The sequence below is a fragment of the Mustela nivalis genome, assembly GCF_964662115.1.
Source record: "Mustela nivalis genome assembly, chromosome: X".
NCBI classification, from domain to species: Eukaryota; Metazoa; Chordata; class Mammalia; order Carnivora; family Mustelidae; genus Mustela; species Mustela nivalis.
Genome location: NC_139040.1, coordinates 114,444,482 through 114,460,093, shown reverse-complemented (window position 1 = coordinate 114,460,093; position 15,612 = coordinate 114,444,482). Strand labels below are relative to the sequence as shown.

At 40.9% G+C, this 15,612-nt stretch overlaps 1 protein-coding gene across 6 annotated transcripts in view; it reads right to left on the bottom strand.

Moving 5' to 3' along the window:
- APOO (apolipoprotein O) overlaps positions 1-15,612 on the bottom strand; it is a 61,009-nt gene that overhangs the window by 44,747 nt on the left and 650 nt on the right. For 3 of the 6 annotated variants that reach the window (XR_014307335.1, XM_082718275.1, XM_082718277.1), the window contains exon 2: positions 14,318-14,470. The exons of the other annotated variants lie outside the window; for them this stretch is intronic. Coding sequence is in view for 2 of the 3 variants with exons in the window: in XM_082718275.1 (XP_082574401.1) it covers positions 14,318-14,389 (72 nt within the window). In the remaining variant the exon portion in view is untranslated. The remainder of the gene's footprint in view (positions 1-14,317; positions 14,471-15,612) is intronic. 6 annotated transcript variants of the gene reach the window in all.

Below are 15,612 nucleotides of genomic sequence, written 5' to 3'. Positions count from 1 at the left end.
CGAAGTGGGGCTCGATCCCAGGACCCTGGGACCATGACCCAAGCGGAAGGCAGAGGCTTTAACCCACTGAGCCACCCAGGTGCCCCTGTATGTGAGATTTCAACACAAAGTTAGAATAATAGACTCTTGGGGAGCCTAGATGGCTCAGTCAGTTAATCATCTGCCTTCGGCTCAAGTCATGATCCCACGGTCCTGGGATCAAGCCCCACATGGGGAAATCCTTGCTCAGCAGGGAGCCTGCTTCTCCCTCTCCCTCTACCACTTTCCCTGCTTGTGTTCTCTTGCTCTCTAATTAATTAATTAATTAATTATTTAAAAAAAAAGAAAAGAAAAATAGACTCATACTTGCTTTCTCTACTTCATTCCCTCCCCCCTCGCTACTCAACGTACCTAAAATCATTCTTCTGAAGGCAACCAATGGCTTCCCAGTTACTAAACTCCAATGGTCATCTGGCATCCTGGCTGCACCCCAAAACTGGTGACCCCTCTACCATCTTCATACTCTCTCTTGCTTTAGTTGCCAAGATTCTACTCTAGCTCCATTGTACATGCTTTGTAGGGCATTCTTTCCCTTTCCTTTTGGGCCTTATCTTTCTCTGACCATTTCTTGAAAGCTGGTGAGTCAGAGCAGTCCTTCACCCTCTCCCCTTCTCACTCTGGAGCAATTTCATTTGAATCTAAGTCTTTGACTTCGATCATATGCCACTTATGCCCAAATATGAATTCCCAACCCCAGCCTCTCCTAAGCCTCAGGCTTGCACATGGAACTCCCCATAGACTTCTTCACTAAGTGTTTCAAATGCTACCTCATAATGAATTTCCTTTCTCCCAAACCCTGTTTTTCTCCATTTCCCTACCTCAGTTAATGGCCCTATAAGCCACACAAAGGACAACATCAAAGCAACTCTTTAATGGAACAATGAAAACAGACTTCAAAGACAGTCAGATGTGGTTGCTGCCTCCGCCATCTAAAAAAGTGGACAAATAATTACACCACTTGTGATGAGTGCACTAACCGACAAAGGACTGGAGAAACACAGAGAAAAGAATAATGTACCACAACTGGAAATTCTGGGAAACAACTACATGGAGAAGGCAGAATCAACAATCGAAAGTTTATGCAGTTCTTTCTTTTGGCAGCCACCCAATGGACTGATGTTAAGACTTAGTGTCACTAGGACCAGCCTCTGAAAAGAGCAGTAACAGAGAAACCAAAGGTTTAGAGCGTGAGGATGATTTTTGAAACACCACAATCTTTTCAGCTATCCCATGAGTAGGTACAGTCTCTAAACACAGCAAATACAGAGCCATAAACCAAGTCTGCTGCTTTAATAATATCAAAACATTCTCACACAAGAAGTTTCCTTTTAATATCAAGGTCAGATGGGTTTTGATGATAACATACACAAAATTATTCAGTATCAAAAACTGTACAAATAAACCTAAAGCCTTAATTATTGCATTTTAGCTATTATATAACTTATCGGTCATATAATCTATACATTAAAATGTGCAGCAGTTTCCAAAGTTATTATAGGAGACCATTTTTATATCTATCACTGCGGAAAATAAGCGCATGTGGGGACATTTTTACAGTAAATGTCATTTAAAATTAGATATTCTCCTATTTATAGGAAATGAGGCATAATTATATATTTTTCCTCCAAATGTTACACTGGTTCTTTGATCTTCAGTCAACCTTTTCTGCAGTAATTTCCACATGAAAACATTCTTCATTAAAAACAAAATCTTTTAATCTGATTCTTTTCGGTTAAGAGATAAAAATCTGAAACGTATTTTTTTTAAAAGCGGTCTGGGGTGCTTGGGTTGCTCATTCAGTTAAGCATCTGCCTTTGGCTCAGTCATGATCCCAGGGTCCTGGGATCAAGCCCCACATCGGGCTCCCTGCTTAGAGAGGAACCTGCTTCTCCTCTTCCTTCTGTCCCTCCCCCTGCCCCTGCTTGTGCTAAATAAATAAAATCTTTTAAAAAATTAAAAAGGTCTATGAAAACTGACAATACTTTTGAGGATATTCTTGTCCAAAAAAAAAAAAAAAAAAGAACACAAAATGAAAAAATAAACTATGTGAAAGAGTTTAGGGTAAAACAAAATGATGAAATCAATGAACAATTCTACCCAAATCAGGCTACACTATTGTCCTTAGGAAAGTGTTTTACACCGAATTAAAAATAAAGAGAAACTAAATGAGTCCATATTTGTGAAATATCAAAAAAAAAAGCCTTCCTGCCATAATGAGCATTCATGACCATATCTACATTTTATACAGCAATCCTTTCCCATCTGGAGAGCCACACACCAACTGGTTATCGAGGCTTTCTTTCTCTAAGAGGGTTAAAGGGATACAGACAGTGGGAAGCTGAATATTATCTCCACTGTACTGTTTTGGCTTTTTAAAAGAACAGTTTATTCAGTATTACTTATATACTATTTTTAAAAAATAGTTATAGTCTCACCTCATACACCTTAAGATGGCCATTATCAAAACACCAGAAAATAGCAAATGTTATTAGCAAGAATACAGAGACAGTGGATCCCTTGTGTACTGCTAGAGGGACTGTGAAATGGTGCAACATCTAGGGAAAAGTGTGTGGAAGCTCCTCGGGGCACCTGGGTGGCTCAGATCATGATCTCAGGGTCCTGGGATCGAGCCCTGCATTGGGATCTCTGCTCAGCTGAGAGCCTGCCTCCCTCCTACCCACCGCCCCGGCCTGCTGCTCTGCCTACTTGTGATCTCTGTCAAATAAATAAATAAAATCTTTTTAAAAAAATAAGAGTGTGGAAGTTCTTCAGAAAAATTAAACATAGAGGGGCACCTGGGTGGCTCAGTGGGTTAAAGCCTCCGCCTTCGGCTCAGGTCATGATCCCAGGGTCCTGGGATCGAGCCCCGCATTGGGCTCTCTGCTCTGCAGGGAGCCTGCTTCCTCCCCTCTCTCTCTCTCTGCCTGCCTCTCTGCCTACTTGTGCTTTCTCTCTCTCTGTCAAATAAATAAAATCTTTTAAAAGAATTAACATAGAATTACCATATGATCCAGCAATTCCATGTCTGGGTATATATCCCCCAAAAACTAAAAACAGGATCCTGAGGATATATAGTCCGGTTCATAGTAACATTATTCACAATAGCCAACAGGTGAAAGCAACCCATTGTCAAGGCCATTATGCTAAACAAAATAAACCAGTCACAAAAGACAAGTACTGTATGACTTCATTTACGCGAGGCATCAAAGTAGTCAAATTCATAGAAACAGAGAGTGAAATGGTGGTTACCAGGGGCTGGAGGAGGAAGAAATGGGGAAAAGTTCAATGGATAGAAAGTTTCACCTTCCCAAGATAAAAAAAAGTTCTGGAGATTATCGTGCATCAGTGTGAATATATTTAGCACTACTGAACTGTACAGTTAAAAATGGCTAAGATAGGGGTGCCTGGGTGGCTCTGTTGTTAAGTGTCTGTTAAGTGTTCAGGTCATGATCCCAGGGTCCTGGGATGGAGCCCCACAACGGGCTCCCGGATCAGCGGGAAGCCTGCTTCTCCCTCTCCCACTCCCCCTGCTTGTGTTTCCTCTCTCACTGTGTCTCTCTCTGTCAAATAAACAAATAAATAAAATCTTTTTAAAAAATGGCTAAGATAGTAAATTTTTTGTTATGTGTGGGTTGTTTTCTTACTGCAATACAAAAAAAAATGACTTAAAAAATGGTTAAGGTGGTTAAAAAAAAAAAGTGCAGCCAGAGAGAAAAATAAACAGTATGCCTTCTCAAAAAGAGTTCTTTCTCTTCAAAGTAGTAACCTTGATAGATCAAATACGGAGTCAGAATTTATTCCAACTATTTATGTAACAAATTAATAAAGGGAATTTACTTTTAATATGTGATCATGTGGCTTCCATTTCCAAATGCTTTCAGATCAAAATTTAAGCTTGTCAGAAAAGCAGTTTCGGTACATTTGAAATGTAAGTGAGAAAAGCAGATTAGAAAATGGCACTGTTTAAAGGGTTGGGGGTTGTAAGTTTTCTGGAAATGGGAAACTGAAGATATGTGTAAGTATGCCCACAAACAAGTCTGAAAAGAGGTTAACTGTGGTTGTCTATAAAACGTGGGGGAATTAAGGATGAGTCTTTAGTATCTTCTGTATTTCCTAAAGATTTTACAACATACATTGATTCATTTTGTAATACACAAAGAAGGAAAGTGCCTGGTTCCTAAGTGTATTCTCAAGAAACTTCCAAAGTATGAAGATCACTCCAAATGAAGAGGAGTAAAAATATTTTGATGCGTGAAGATATTTTTTGAATAAACCTACTGATCAGCGACACCGTGCCTTGGAAAAAAATGTATTGACAAGATAATTAAATCTATCCTCTCAAAACGACCATTTGGATGGGCATTCATTTGGATGTATAAATTTGGGAGCACTTACACTTTCACAACAACGGAAACCACAATCATTTCAGACTGTTTCACAGTAAATAGATTATGAAGTCAGTGAGCTGCTGTGAAGTCAGTATTTTAAGAGTTTAGACTTTAACCTACAAGTAGAAAAATGGTCTTCCAACTATGACAAATACAGAACTATTTTTTCTTTAAAGATTTATTTATTTATTTTACAGACAGAAATCACAAGGAGGCAGAGAGGCAGACAGAGAGAGGAGAAAGCAGGCTTCCCACCGAGCAGAGAGCCCGATGCGGGACTCGATCCCAGGACCCTGGGATCATGACCTGAGCTGAAGGCAGAGGCTTTAACCCACTGAGCCACCCAGGCGTCCCCAGAACTATTTTTTAAGAGTTCATTTATTAGAGAGAGAGAGGGAGGGAAAGCACAAGCAGGGGGAGGAACAGAGCGAGGGTCATAGGGAAGCAAGACTCCCCACTCAGTAGGGAGCCTGATGCGGGACTCATGCCAGGATCAGGACCTGCCCAGAAGGCAGACGCTTAACCGAATGAGCCACCCAGATGCCCCAATATTTTTTATTTTGTGAGAAACTCAATTCTGTAATTCTGTAATTCTGCAGTAGAGTAACTGATATCTCCTGGGTCTTCCTCATCCACCATAAACAAACTGTGATCTAGAGAGATAAGAGGGGAAAATGAGGCTGTCTTTAAGATAAACACTATCTCTGGCTTACGTAAAACCAACTTCTATTTTATCTTCGGAGGGCAGAATTCACCACAAAATTAGGTCAGCAAAGAAACTATGGTTCATCTGCAACTGTTCCATATTCTACTCTTTAAAAATAGTTATCGGTTTCTGTTAAAGTCACACAATAAGTAACAAACTTGTCTGATAAACAGGAAGGGAACCTCAAGGCCAAGGAGTGAGATTACCGTTTCTTCAGGCACATTCTGAGTCAGCTGGTCAGGCTGTACTGGCGTCACAGACTTAGAACACACATGACACATAATCTACCATGTTTCAAATTTATCTGAACTTCCTCATTCAGACAGAAACTTACCACTGCTTACCTATTTCTCTCTCTCTCTCTCTCTTTCAGAATGGCACCCCAATATCCATTCAATCTTTTCTGAGTTAGGGGACTACAAGGAGGAAAAAAATCAGAGGGGAACAATTTCCTTCAAGAATTGTCTTTCAAACGCTTCCATTTTTTCAAGTAACTAAAAAAATCTGTATGTTCTAAGAGGAAGAGCTATTTTGTCAACACAAAGTCTATCAAAACCCAGGTTTCATTTTCTAATAAACCACTGCTCTACAAAGAACACAGAACTCACTGACAACTGCCTACAACCTCATCTCATTTACTCACAGCTTTTTCTTAAGGAAAAAAAAGAATAGTAACATTTTTTAGGAAAAACGCGGCTGTGTAAGAAGGCTCAATTCAGTTGATGATAATCTGGATTCATAATGAAAATCTCTGCAAAAATACGAACAAAAACAAGAAAAGTCAATGTTTGGATTATACACAGCAACTTCTAACAGTGCTCCCTAATGATTTGACTCCACAAACAGGCTCAGGGTCAATATTTGCCAAGTGAGGTAAGCAATCAACAGAGGAGTCAGGAAACTTGTTGGAGTCCTCGTATCACTCGGTGCTTGCTTACTTACTCACTTGCCAGTTTAACCCATGTCATAACACAACACGTGAATCAGCACCTCTAATGGGAGAGGAGATTCATTTCAGCAAGCATAAAGAAAAACATTCTGTTATTTCACAAGGACTGACGTCTGTGGGATGGAGAGAAGAGAAAAAGAAACCTTTACTATTTTCATATATCCTACTTAAAAAGACCAGTCAAACCTCAAGCTGTTTACAAAGCTATAATCATCAAGATAGCATGGTATTGGCACAGAAACAGACTAACAGCTCAACGGAACAGACCAGAGAACCCAGAAATGGACCCTCAACTCTATGGTCAACTAACCTTCAACAAGGCAGGAAAGAATGTCCAATGGAAAATAGAGAATCTCTTCAACAAATGGTGTTGGGAAAACTGGACAGCCACATGCAGAAGAACGACACTGGGCCACTTTCTTACACCCTACACAAAAATAAACTCAAAATGGATGAAAAGCCTAAATGTGAGATAGGAATCCACCAAATCGTAGGGGGGAACACAATCAGCAACCTTTTTGACCTACCTAGGCTGCAGCAACTTCTTTGTAGACACATCTCTGGAGGGAAGGGAAACAAAAGTAAAAATGAACTACTGGGAAATCATCAAGATGAAAAGCTTTTGCACGGCAAAGGAAAAAATCGACAGAACCAACTGACAGAATGGGAGAAGATATTTGCAAATGTCTTATCAGATAAAGAGCTAGTATCCAAAACCTATAAAGAACTTATCAAACTCAACACCCAAAAAATCCAGTCATGAAACAGGCAGAAGATATGCATGGGCATTTACAAATGGCCAAGAGACACATGAAAAAATGCTCGACATCACTCAGCATCAGGGATATACAAATCAAAACCACAATGAGATACCACCTCACACCTGTTAGAATGGCTAAAATGAACAACTCAGGAAGCGACAGATGTTGGTAAAGATGCAGAGAAAGGGGAACCCTCTGACACTGTTGGTGGGAATGCAAACTGGTGCGGCCACTCTGGAAAACAGTATGGAGGTTCCTCAGAAAGTTAAAAATAGAGCTACCTTACGATGCAGCCATTGCACTGCTGGGTATTTATCCAAAGGATACGAACATAGTGATTCAAGTGGGCATATGCACCCCAGTCTTTACAGCAGCAGTGTCCCCAGTAGTCAAGCTATGGGAAGAGCCCAGATGTTCATCGACAGATGAATGGATAAAGATGACGTGGTCTATATATACAATGGAATATTGCTCAGCCATCAGAAAGAATGAAATCTTGCCATCTGCAACTACATGGATAGAACTAGAGGGTATTATGCTAAGCACAGTAAGTCAGTCAAAGACAAATACCATCAAATACCATGATTTCACTCATACGTGGAATTTAAGAAACAAAACAGATTAACAAAGGGGAAGGGAAGAAAAAATAAAGTAAGATGAAAACAGAGAGGGAGGCAAACCTTAAGAGCCTCTTAACTCTAGGGAACAAACTGAGGGTTACTGGAGGGAAGGTGGGGGGTGGACAAGGCAACTGGGTGATGGGCATTAATGAGGGCACATGATGGAATGAGCCCTGGGTGTTGTATGCAACTGATGAATCCGTCAATTCTACCCCTAAAACTAATAATACAGTATATGTTAACTAAATTGAGTTTAAATTAAAATTTAAAATTTAAAATTAAAAAAAAAAAATAAAAAGGCCAGTCAAATGAATGAATAGATATTTCTGAAGAAAGAAACCCCTGGATATCCCTCCCAACTAGAGCCATTAACAAATGCCTGTGAACCTGTCTCTAGTTCCCATGAAGGGCTCCTCATCCTCACCCAACCAAACAAAGACATCCTTAAGTTGGAGCCAGTGTGGGCTTTGAATAAAACACACTGAGTTGCTTCAAAGAGGCAGAAAGAAGTAGGAAGACAAAGGGTGACTGTATTTAAAGTTCCCTTAAAACAATACTCATTCAAAATACAACTGTACTATCTATAATGCCATTATCATAAAAATACAGCTTAATATTCAAAGTTATAGGCTCTCAGCATATTGAAAACTCTCCAGCCCTTGCTCTAAATTCTTGCTTCTACCACTTTTAGTATAGAATGAAGTTTTAAAACCCACTACATTAAGAAATTGGCACTGTTCAAGTTTTCTAAAAGAACTGGCATGAGGCCATGCAGAAATTAGGAAAAACTCCAAGTGAAAAACAAGTAACTTCCAAATTCTAGGATTTATCTTCAGACTGAGATTTCCACACACACACCCCCGAAAATATCTACATGAACTTTCATGTTATATGCACTAACCATAAAATTCCACTTAAGCATTCCTGGGGAAAATCAACTCTTTTTAAACTTTCATTTCAAAAATCTTTTGGCACTTTCCTGTCATATTATAAATAAGTCAACTGTCGAGTTTTGGAAACAGATATGTTTCTTTGCAATAGAGATGTCTTACGCATGTAATTACTTCCAGTAATTTTAAATGTACCATACAAACAAATAGCAAAGTTCATTTCTTAGCCTCTAAAAACTTCCAGTCTAGCCTAGAAAAGACTGAAGTGTCAAGCACACATACACAAAGATCCTCTAAGCATGAAAGTCTACAAACATGCGTAGGCTCCACAGGGTAATGAATTCACTTATCATAAATATCTAGTCGATTGTCTACTGCTTTCCATTTGTCTCTGCTCCCCATTCTTTTAAGGTACAATTCATCTACGCCTTCCTTTTCCTCTCCCAGCGTTAGCTGCACACAAGAGGCCATTAGCGTTTTAGATGGAAAATTGTTAGGGTGTCCTGAGCAGAATTCAGTTCTTTTTTTTTTAATTTTTATTATTTTTTTAAAAGATTTTATTTATTTATTTGACAGAGATCACAATTAGGCAGAGAGGCAGGCAGAGAAAGGGGGGAAAGCAGACTCCCCGCTGAGCAGAGAGCCCGATGCGGGGCTCCATCCCAGCACCCTGGGATCATGACCCGAGCCAAAAGCAGAGGCTTAATCCACTGAGCCACCCAGGTGCCCCCAGAATTCAGTTCTATATAAGAAGTGAATTTATGCAAGTTTCATCTATTTGTGACAGTCAGTCCTAAGTCCAGGGTTCTACCCAAAACTCTAGATCACTTCAGGAGACAGATGCAATGCAGAAGGGATAGAAAATAGCTTACATTCATACAGCGCTTCATAGTTTATGGTTCTTTCCACATGTTATTGTATTTGAACCTCCCAACAATCCTGTGCCAAATGGAGGGGCATATTATTGGTCCCGCTGTATCTTGATAATGGAACTCTGAGAAATTAAGGAACTTCATTAAAGTTGTTCAGCCCTAAACCAAACATACTATCATCTGAACCTGAGCCTGTGCTTTCTGACATCAGCCAATGGGGCTGGGCAGATTTTCTTCTTTGTGATCCACCACCCAACATCTTTGAAGGGTCAGAAAGGAAAAAAACCCAGTTAATCCTGCACATAAATATGTATTTATGTGAGTAATACACATACACATATGACAAATATATATACATAATAAACACATATGTGTATGTATAAATATACATATTCATTATAATTTCTCAAGAAGTCCTTTGGATATGCTTATATTGCAGGGGAAAAATCTTTACTATCTTCCCAAATGTGTGCATTTAAAATAATACATAAAATAAAGTTACAACACTTCTTTTGCAATTTACAGGTGATTTTCCTTTTCCATTTAGCAGTATTATTCTCCCCTCAATCTGCACTAGTGATATACTATTCATGGTAAGAAAATTAATTTCAGAAAGATAGACAATTACATCAAGACCAAACAGCCACAGAGTATGTAAGGTAAAATGCCTGCTAGCCAAGGACATGGTCACCTCAGGCTCCTGGGAGTGGGGAGCTCTGAGCAGAGGTCAGATCTCTGTCCTTCAGGAAGGAACTGTTGGAGTTTTCGGGAGGCCAAGTTCTCTCCCTCAAGATGTCTGAGGATTCCCCAATCTCCAACCCACATCTCTCATGAAAACGTCATACCCTTGGGTTTCATGTCAACAGATCACCACATGATAATGTCCACAGACACTTCAAGGAGGCCAATCTGTGTCAGATCAAACCCACCTCAGCCTTCTTCCACTTTCCCATCCCACCAAGTAGTTCTAACCGTCCCTTGGTTTTCCAAGCGAAAAGCCTGAGCAGCATCCTTAAATTCTCTTTTCCCCTCTTCTCCCACAGCCAGTCAACAAACAAATTTTGAAAGTAAAAAATACTTTTGGAAAGCCCCAAGATCATGCACAACCCCAACAGTATGTAGCAGCGTCCTACAAGCAGCCCACTAAAAGTCAGTAAGAGCTCACGTTTATCGAACCCTTACTTGATACCAAGCACTGTGCGAAGCTTGGGGTCCAAGTTAATTTATACCCACACAAAAGTCTGAGGTTGGTGCTAGTCTTATCCTTGCTTTACAATGAGGACACAGCTTCAGAGAATTTGAGTATCTTGCCCAGGGGAACACGGTGAAGCCCAAGGTCTTAAGACAGCGCCGAACCCTTCTGCGTCCTTGCACCCACTTCTCTGCTCTCCCTGGAAGGCCCTGACAATCGTCCCGTGTCCCCCTCCTCCCCGCCAGCTTCAGAGGTCAGCGCAGGCAATGTTCTTCTGTACTAAGTCTCCTGATGCCCCCTGCTGGTGCTCGCTCCTCTAAATCACTAGTTCTCAAGGGCGGCTACAATACAAACTGGATGGCTTACACCCCAGTCCTAAAGATTCCGACTGCACTGACCTGGGCACCGCCTGAGCAGCAGGACTTGCTCGCTATGTGATTCTAATGTGTAGCCAAAGTTGTGACCCAATCTACCCAACTTGCCACAACTTTGACATCAGAGCGGTTACCACGGTTACCACACTGCATCGGCATGGGCCATTTCTGCGCCACTAACCTCCAGTTTCGGTCACCTGCGGGGCGGGCTGGTCCAAAACCAGAGGTACCTGGACCTCACATAAAAATGAAATCAGACCCATGGGCAGGGCCCTGGAAAATACCTCTTGAATAATTCTGGCATGCGGCCAAATCTGGGGACTCTCTCCGGAGTAAGAACTAGGACTTTTTATTTGTACCCACGAGGGTGTAGCACAGTGCTCAGTCACAGCTGGACTATGATAAACATTTGTGTAATGAATGGAATCGAGTAATAGGAATCTGGGGACTGGGTATATATATTCAATTCTAGCAGCAGCACCTAGAAAAACTTCCTGGAATAGTGAGTGTGCAAATAGGGACCGGGCAGCTTTTCAAATGTGTTTTTTAATCCGCCAGTGCCCCCTACTGACCTGAAGATGGATAAGTCAAAACAATGGTTCTGGTTTAAATATTTTAATAGTATATGCACATACTAGTCACACACACAGTACTTTTTCCACCAACACCTATATTATCAATTCCTTTCCGCCCCAAGCTGAAGACTCTTAAACCCACATCAATCCTACCATTTGCTTGTCCCCATTTCTAGGAATCAGTCATGATAGACCTCCCGAAGCAGTTCTCAGAACTGAGTCCTCAAAGCCCCTCACTGACCTTTTCCTCCTTTGGCCAGTACCTCTTGCAAATCCCACCACACTCATAAAATCAAACACCTTTTAAAAACACAAGGAGCCGGGCGCCTGGGTGGCTCAGTGGGTTAAGCCACTGCCCTCGGCTCAGGTCATGATCTCAGGGTCCTGGGATCGAGTCCCACATCGGGCTCTCTGCTCAGCAGGGGCCTGCTTCCCTTCCTCTCTCTCTGCCTGCCTCTCTGCCTACTTGTGATCTCTCTATGTCAAATAAATAAATAAAATTCTTAAAAAATAATAAAAAATAAAAAACACAAGGAGCCATTCATCTACCAATCTGCTTCAGTTCTTGCTATTCAAAGTACAATGGGGGACCAGCAGCATCTGTATCATCCAGGAGCTTGCTTTAAAAAAAAAAATGGACACCCTGAGGCCCCACCCCAGACCTGCTGAAACAGAGCTCCATGTATTTTAGAGTTTGAGAAGCGCTGGTTCTCAACTTTTTTAACTACTAGACCTAACACTATTTTACGACAAATATTCTAAGTAACTCTTTTGCTATCTTGAAATAAAAATTTATCGCCCATCTACACATGTAAGACCAAAAAAAGAGACCAGTATACTGATTTGATGGTAACATGATGGGAGAACAAAAGGAAAAGATTTACAGTAAGAATTATATTTCAGTATATAACTGTTCAACACAACTAAAGACATGCAGAACAATCCAAGTTTCCAAAATGTACCCTAAATGGCTGGTACTGTCTGGCTGAGTACCACTAGTCTACCATTACTCCCAACCTTTTCTTTCCAGCTCACAGAAGGCAGGCAACATCTTTCCTCCTTTTTGAAGCTGAGGGATTCTCTCTTCTAAAAGCCCCCTTCCCAAAAAAATGAAACGAGATGGGATCAGGAGGGAAACAAACCATAAGAGACTCTTAATCTCACGAAACAAACTGAGGGTTGATGGCAGGTTGGTGGGTAGGGATAGGGTGGGGGGGGTTATGAACATTGGGGAGGGTATGTGCTATGGAGAGTACTGTGAATTATGTAAGACTGATGATTCACAAACCTATACCCCTGGGGCAAATAATACACTATATATTAATAAAAAATGAGAATAACAAAAATGAAAGCCCCCTTCCTATATTCCTCCCTAAGGCCATAAACACTGCCAAATCTTGAATACTGGAACAACCGCAAAAACAACTCTACAAATCTTGACCAACATGTCTCTCTAGTTACCATATTCTCTCCTTTGTTTGAAGCAGAAAATCAAATTTATCAACCCTCCCCCACTGTGTCCATTTACTCATGTCTCAGTCACCAACCCATATTAATATAGCTTTCATTTCCATCAGTAACCCACATCTATAAAAAAAAGTCATGAAAGCTTTCCAAATCGCCCAAATTAACAAACACTTCTCTAAATTCATCTAACTTATCTTACTGTAACGGACACTGTTGGGCGCACATCCAAACTCCATTCCCCACTGTGTTAAATTCATTTCTCTCCCACGTGATTAAGATAAACTAACCCCATCCCTACCTGATCCTGTTTAATCCAAGCCAATCAGAGCATGGCATTCCCCTGGCACTGGCTATCCGGTCAGGGGCGGACATGTGACCTAAGTTGGTCCAATCAGATTGAAGGAAAAGCGTAATCCAAGCGTGGGAGTTTTGTCCTCTCCCCTGCTCTAGCGAATGAGAAAGCATGTGGGAGTTTTGTCCTCTCCCCTGCTCTAGCGAATGAGAAAGCATGTGTTACCACTGCCAGTCATGCTTAACCATAAGGAGAACCAATCTTAGCATGGAAAGCCAAGAAAAGAGACCAGGTCCTTAATAACACTGTTGACCTACTGGAGTCCACCCTTCCTCTAGACTTTGTGAGAGAATTCTTACCATTTAAGTAAGCATGCTTTCCCAGCTGAAAGCATCCTAACATAGCCTGCCCTCCTTGAACCATCCTCCCTTGATTTTCTAAACATCACCCTTTTGTACACCTACTTACCAGAAGCTGCTTCTAGAACATCTCTGGCCTCCCCTCTTCCTCTGCTTATTCCTTACATTTTGGTGTCTGCCAAGGTTTGTTGTGATCTTTTCTACTCAAACTACGTATTTGAATAATGGAAACTGAGCTATACTAGCACTTCCCCCAAAGGAGTACCCCAGCTCATCCACCTGAGGGACTCCTACCAGTCTTTCAAAACTAAATGTAAATGTCTCCTCTGTGAAGTCTCCCCTTAAGTTCCCAGGGGTTCTTTGCCTTTTTTGCATCACAGACCCTATGGACCCCTTTTCAAATTAATGCTTCTAACTGTATAAAATGTTAACTGTACTTCAATAGTTATAAAAACATTTTTAAAATTCAAAATGTGATATAGTAATACATACTCCTTACCTTATTAAATAAAAGGACCTAACAGTGAATCTTATAACTACCAGAATTTTGAAGTAGTAATGACCATAAATGATATCTTGAGTTCTGCAGCAACCGTGATATAAAAACATCCGTGACATCTATTGGTCCTGTGAGTCCTACTGATGACAGGTACTACTAATATTACTGTGATTTATTGCTATACCAGCCTATTAAATTAATTGCTCCCAATGAACCTCCTCATATACATGCTCTTGTGTAGTGTCCCCATACTGACTCTGGCTTGGCCATGTGACTTGTTTTGACATCAGCAAATGTGATGCAAGCAGGTAAGTGTTTGCACAATCGGACTTACCCTCTTGGAACCCAGTGACCATGTGAGGAAGCCCAAGGTAGGCACAATGAGGGGCACCAAGCTCCCATACATGACAGTAAGGCCAACTTATAGTCCAAGCATCAGCTGAATTCAGCCACTGGGAGATGCCAGCAGAACTGCCCAGGCAACCCACTGATGGCGAGAAATAATAAATTATTGTAGTTTGAAGGCACTGGTTCGCGTTGGCTTGTTACCCACCAATAGCTAACTAGAACAGTTACCTACACTACACTCATAATTAAAGGAAATGTTAAATTTCAGTTGCAGATTGGTGAAAATAAAGATTTTTTCCCCCATCAGGGTTTAGGGACTCCCCTGGATTTTATATACAGACCCTCTGAGGGGCTGAAGACCACAGGTCAAGAGCCCCCAGTGTAGAGGGGAATCCCTGAGGCAGAGGAGACCCTGCTCTCCTTTCTACTACCACAGTGCATCACTGATACCCCTATAAACTGATCATAGCATATCCTTTGGTGTTGCAACCCTAAAACTGAGCTGAGCTCCTAGCACATAATAGCTGTTCAACACAAATTTATCCAATGAACCCAAGTTGCTAATGGATCTATCCTGGTAACTAAACTGTGAGCAGCCTGGAAACAAAATAAAAGCAAATACTTAGATGACACTCCTATATGCCAAGGGCTCTTCCAAGTGCCTTACTTACTTATTTAGTCTTTATAACAACCCTATTAAGTATATGCTAGTCCCCCAATTTCACCGATAGGAAAATAGGCACAAAATGGTTAAGTAACGTGCCCAAGGTCACCCAGCTAGAAAGTGGCAATGCCAGGACTGTAAGGCCGAATCCACGTTCTGATTTTATAGCCTATCCTAATGTGCCCAAAGCACACTGCAGAAGCACAATAAAACTTTCAAACAAGTTGTACAAATTTGAGATTTCATTAGCACTATTTTATGGGTGCTATGTTTCTTTAAGACTCAATTTTGTAGACTAATTTCTGGTAGCTTGTGATTTCTCATGATAAAAAACAGCATTTACTTTTTTTTTTTTAAGTAGTAGAATAATGGCTCAGGTCAAAATCAGATTTTCGAAACAAAGCCTTCACTCTGAAAAGCGATTTCTTTCAAAAGACATAACTTTGTCAAATGTAAAGGGGGTCGACTTGTCCATATTAAATAATGTTCACTTGGAAGGGGAACTAAGTTCCAGCTGCCCATCCTTCCAACCATTCCCATACCAGCTTCTCCAAATCCTACAACAGCTTCTCCAAAGGTGACCCTCCCCCCATTCACACACCAGGTTCTGAAACCTG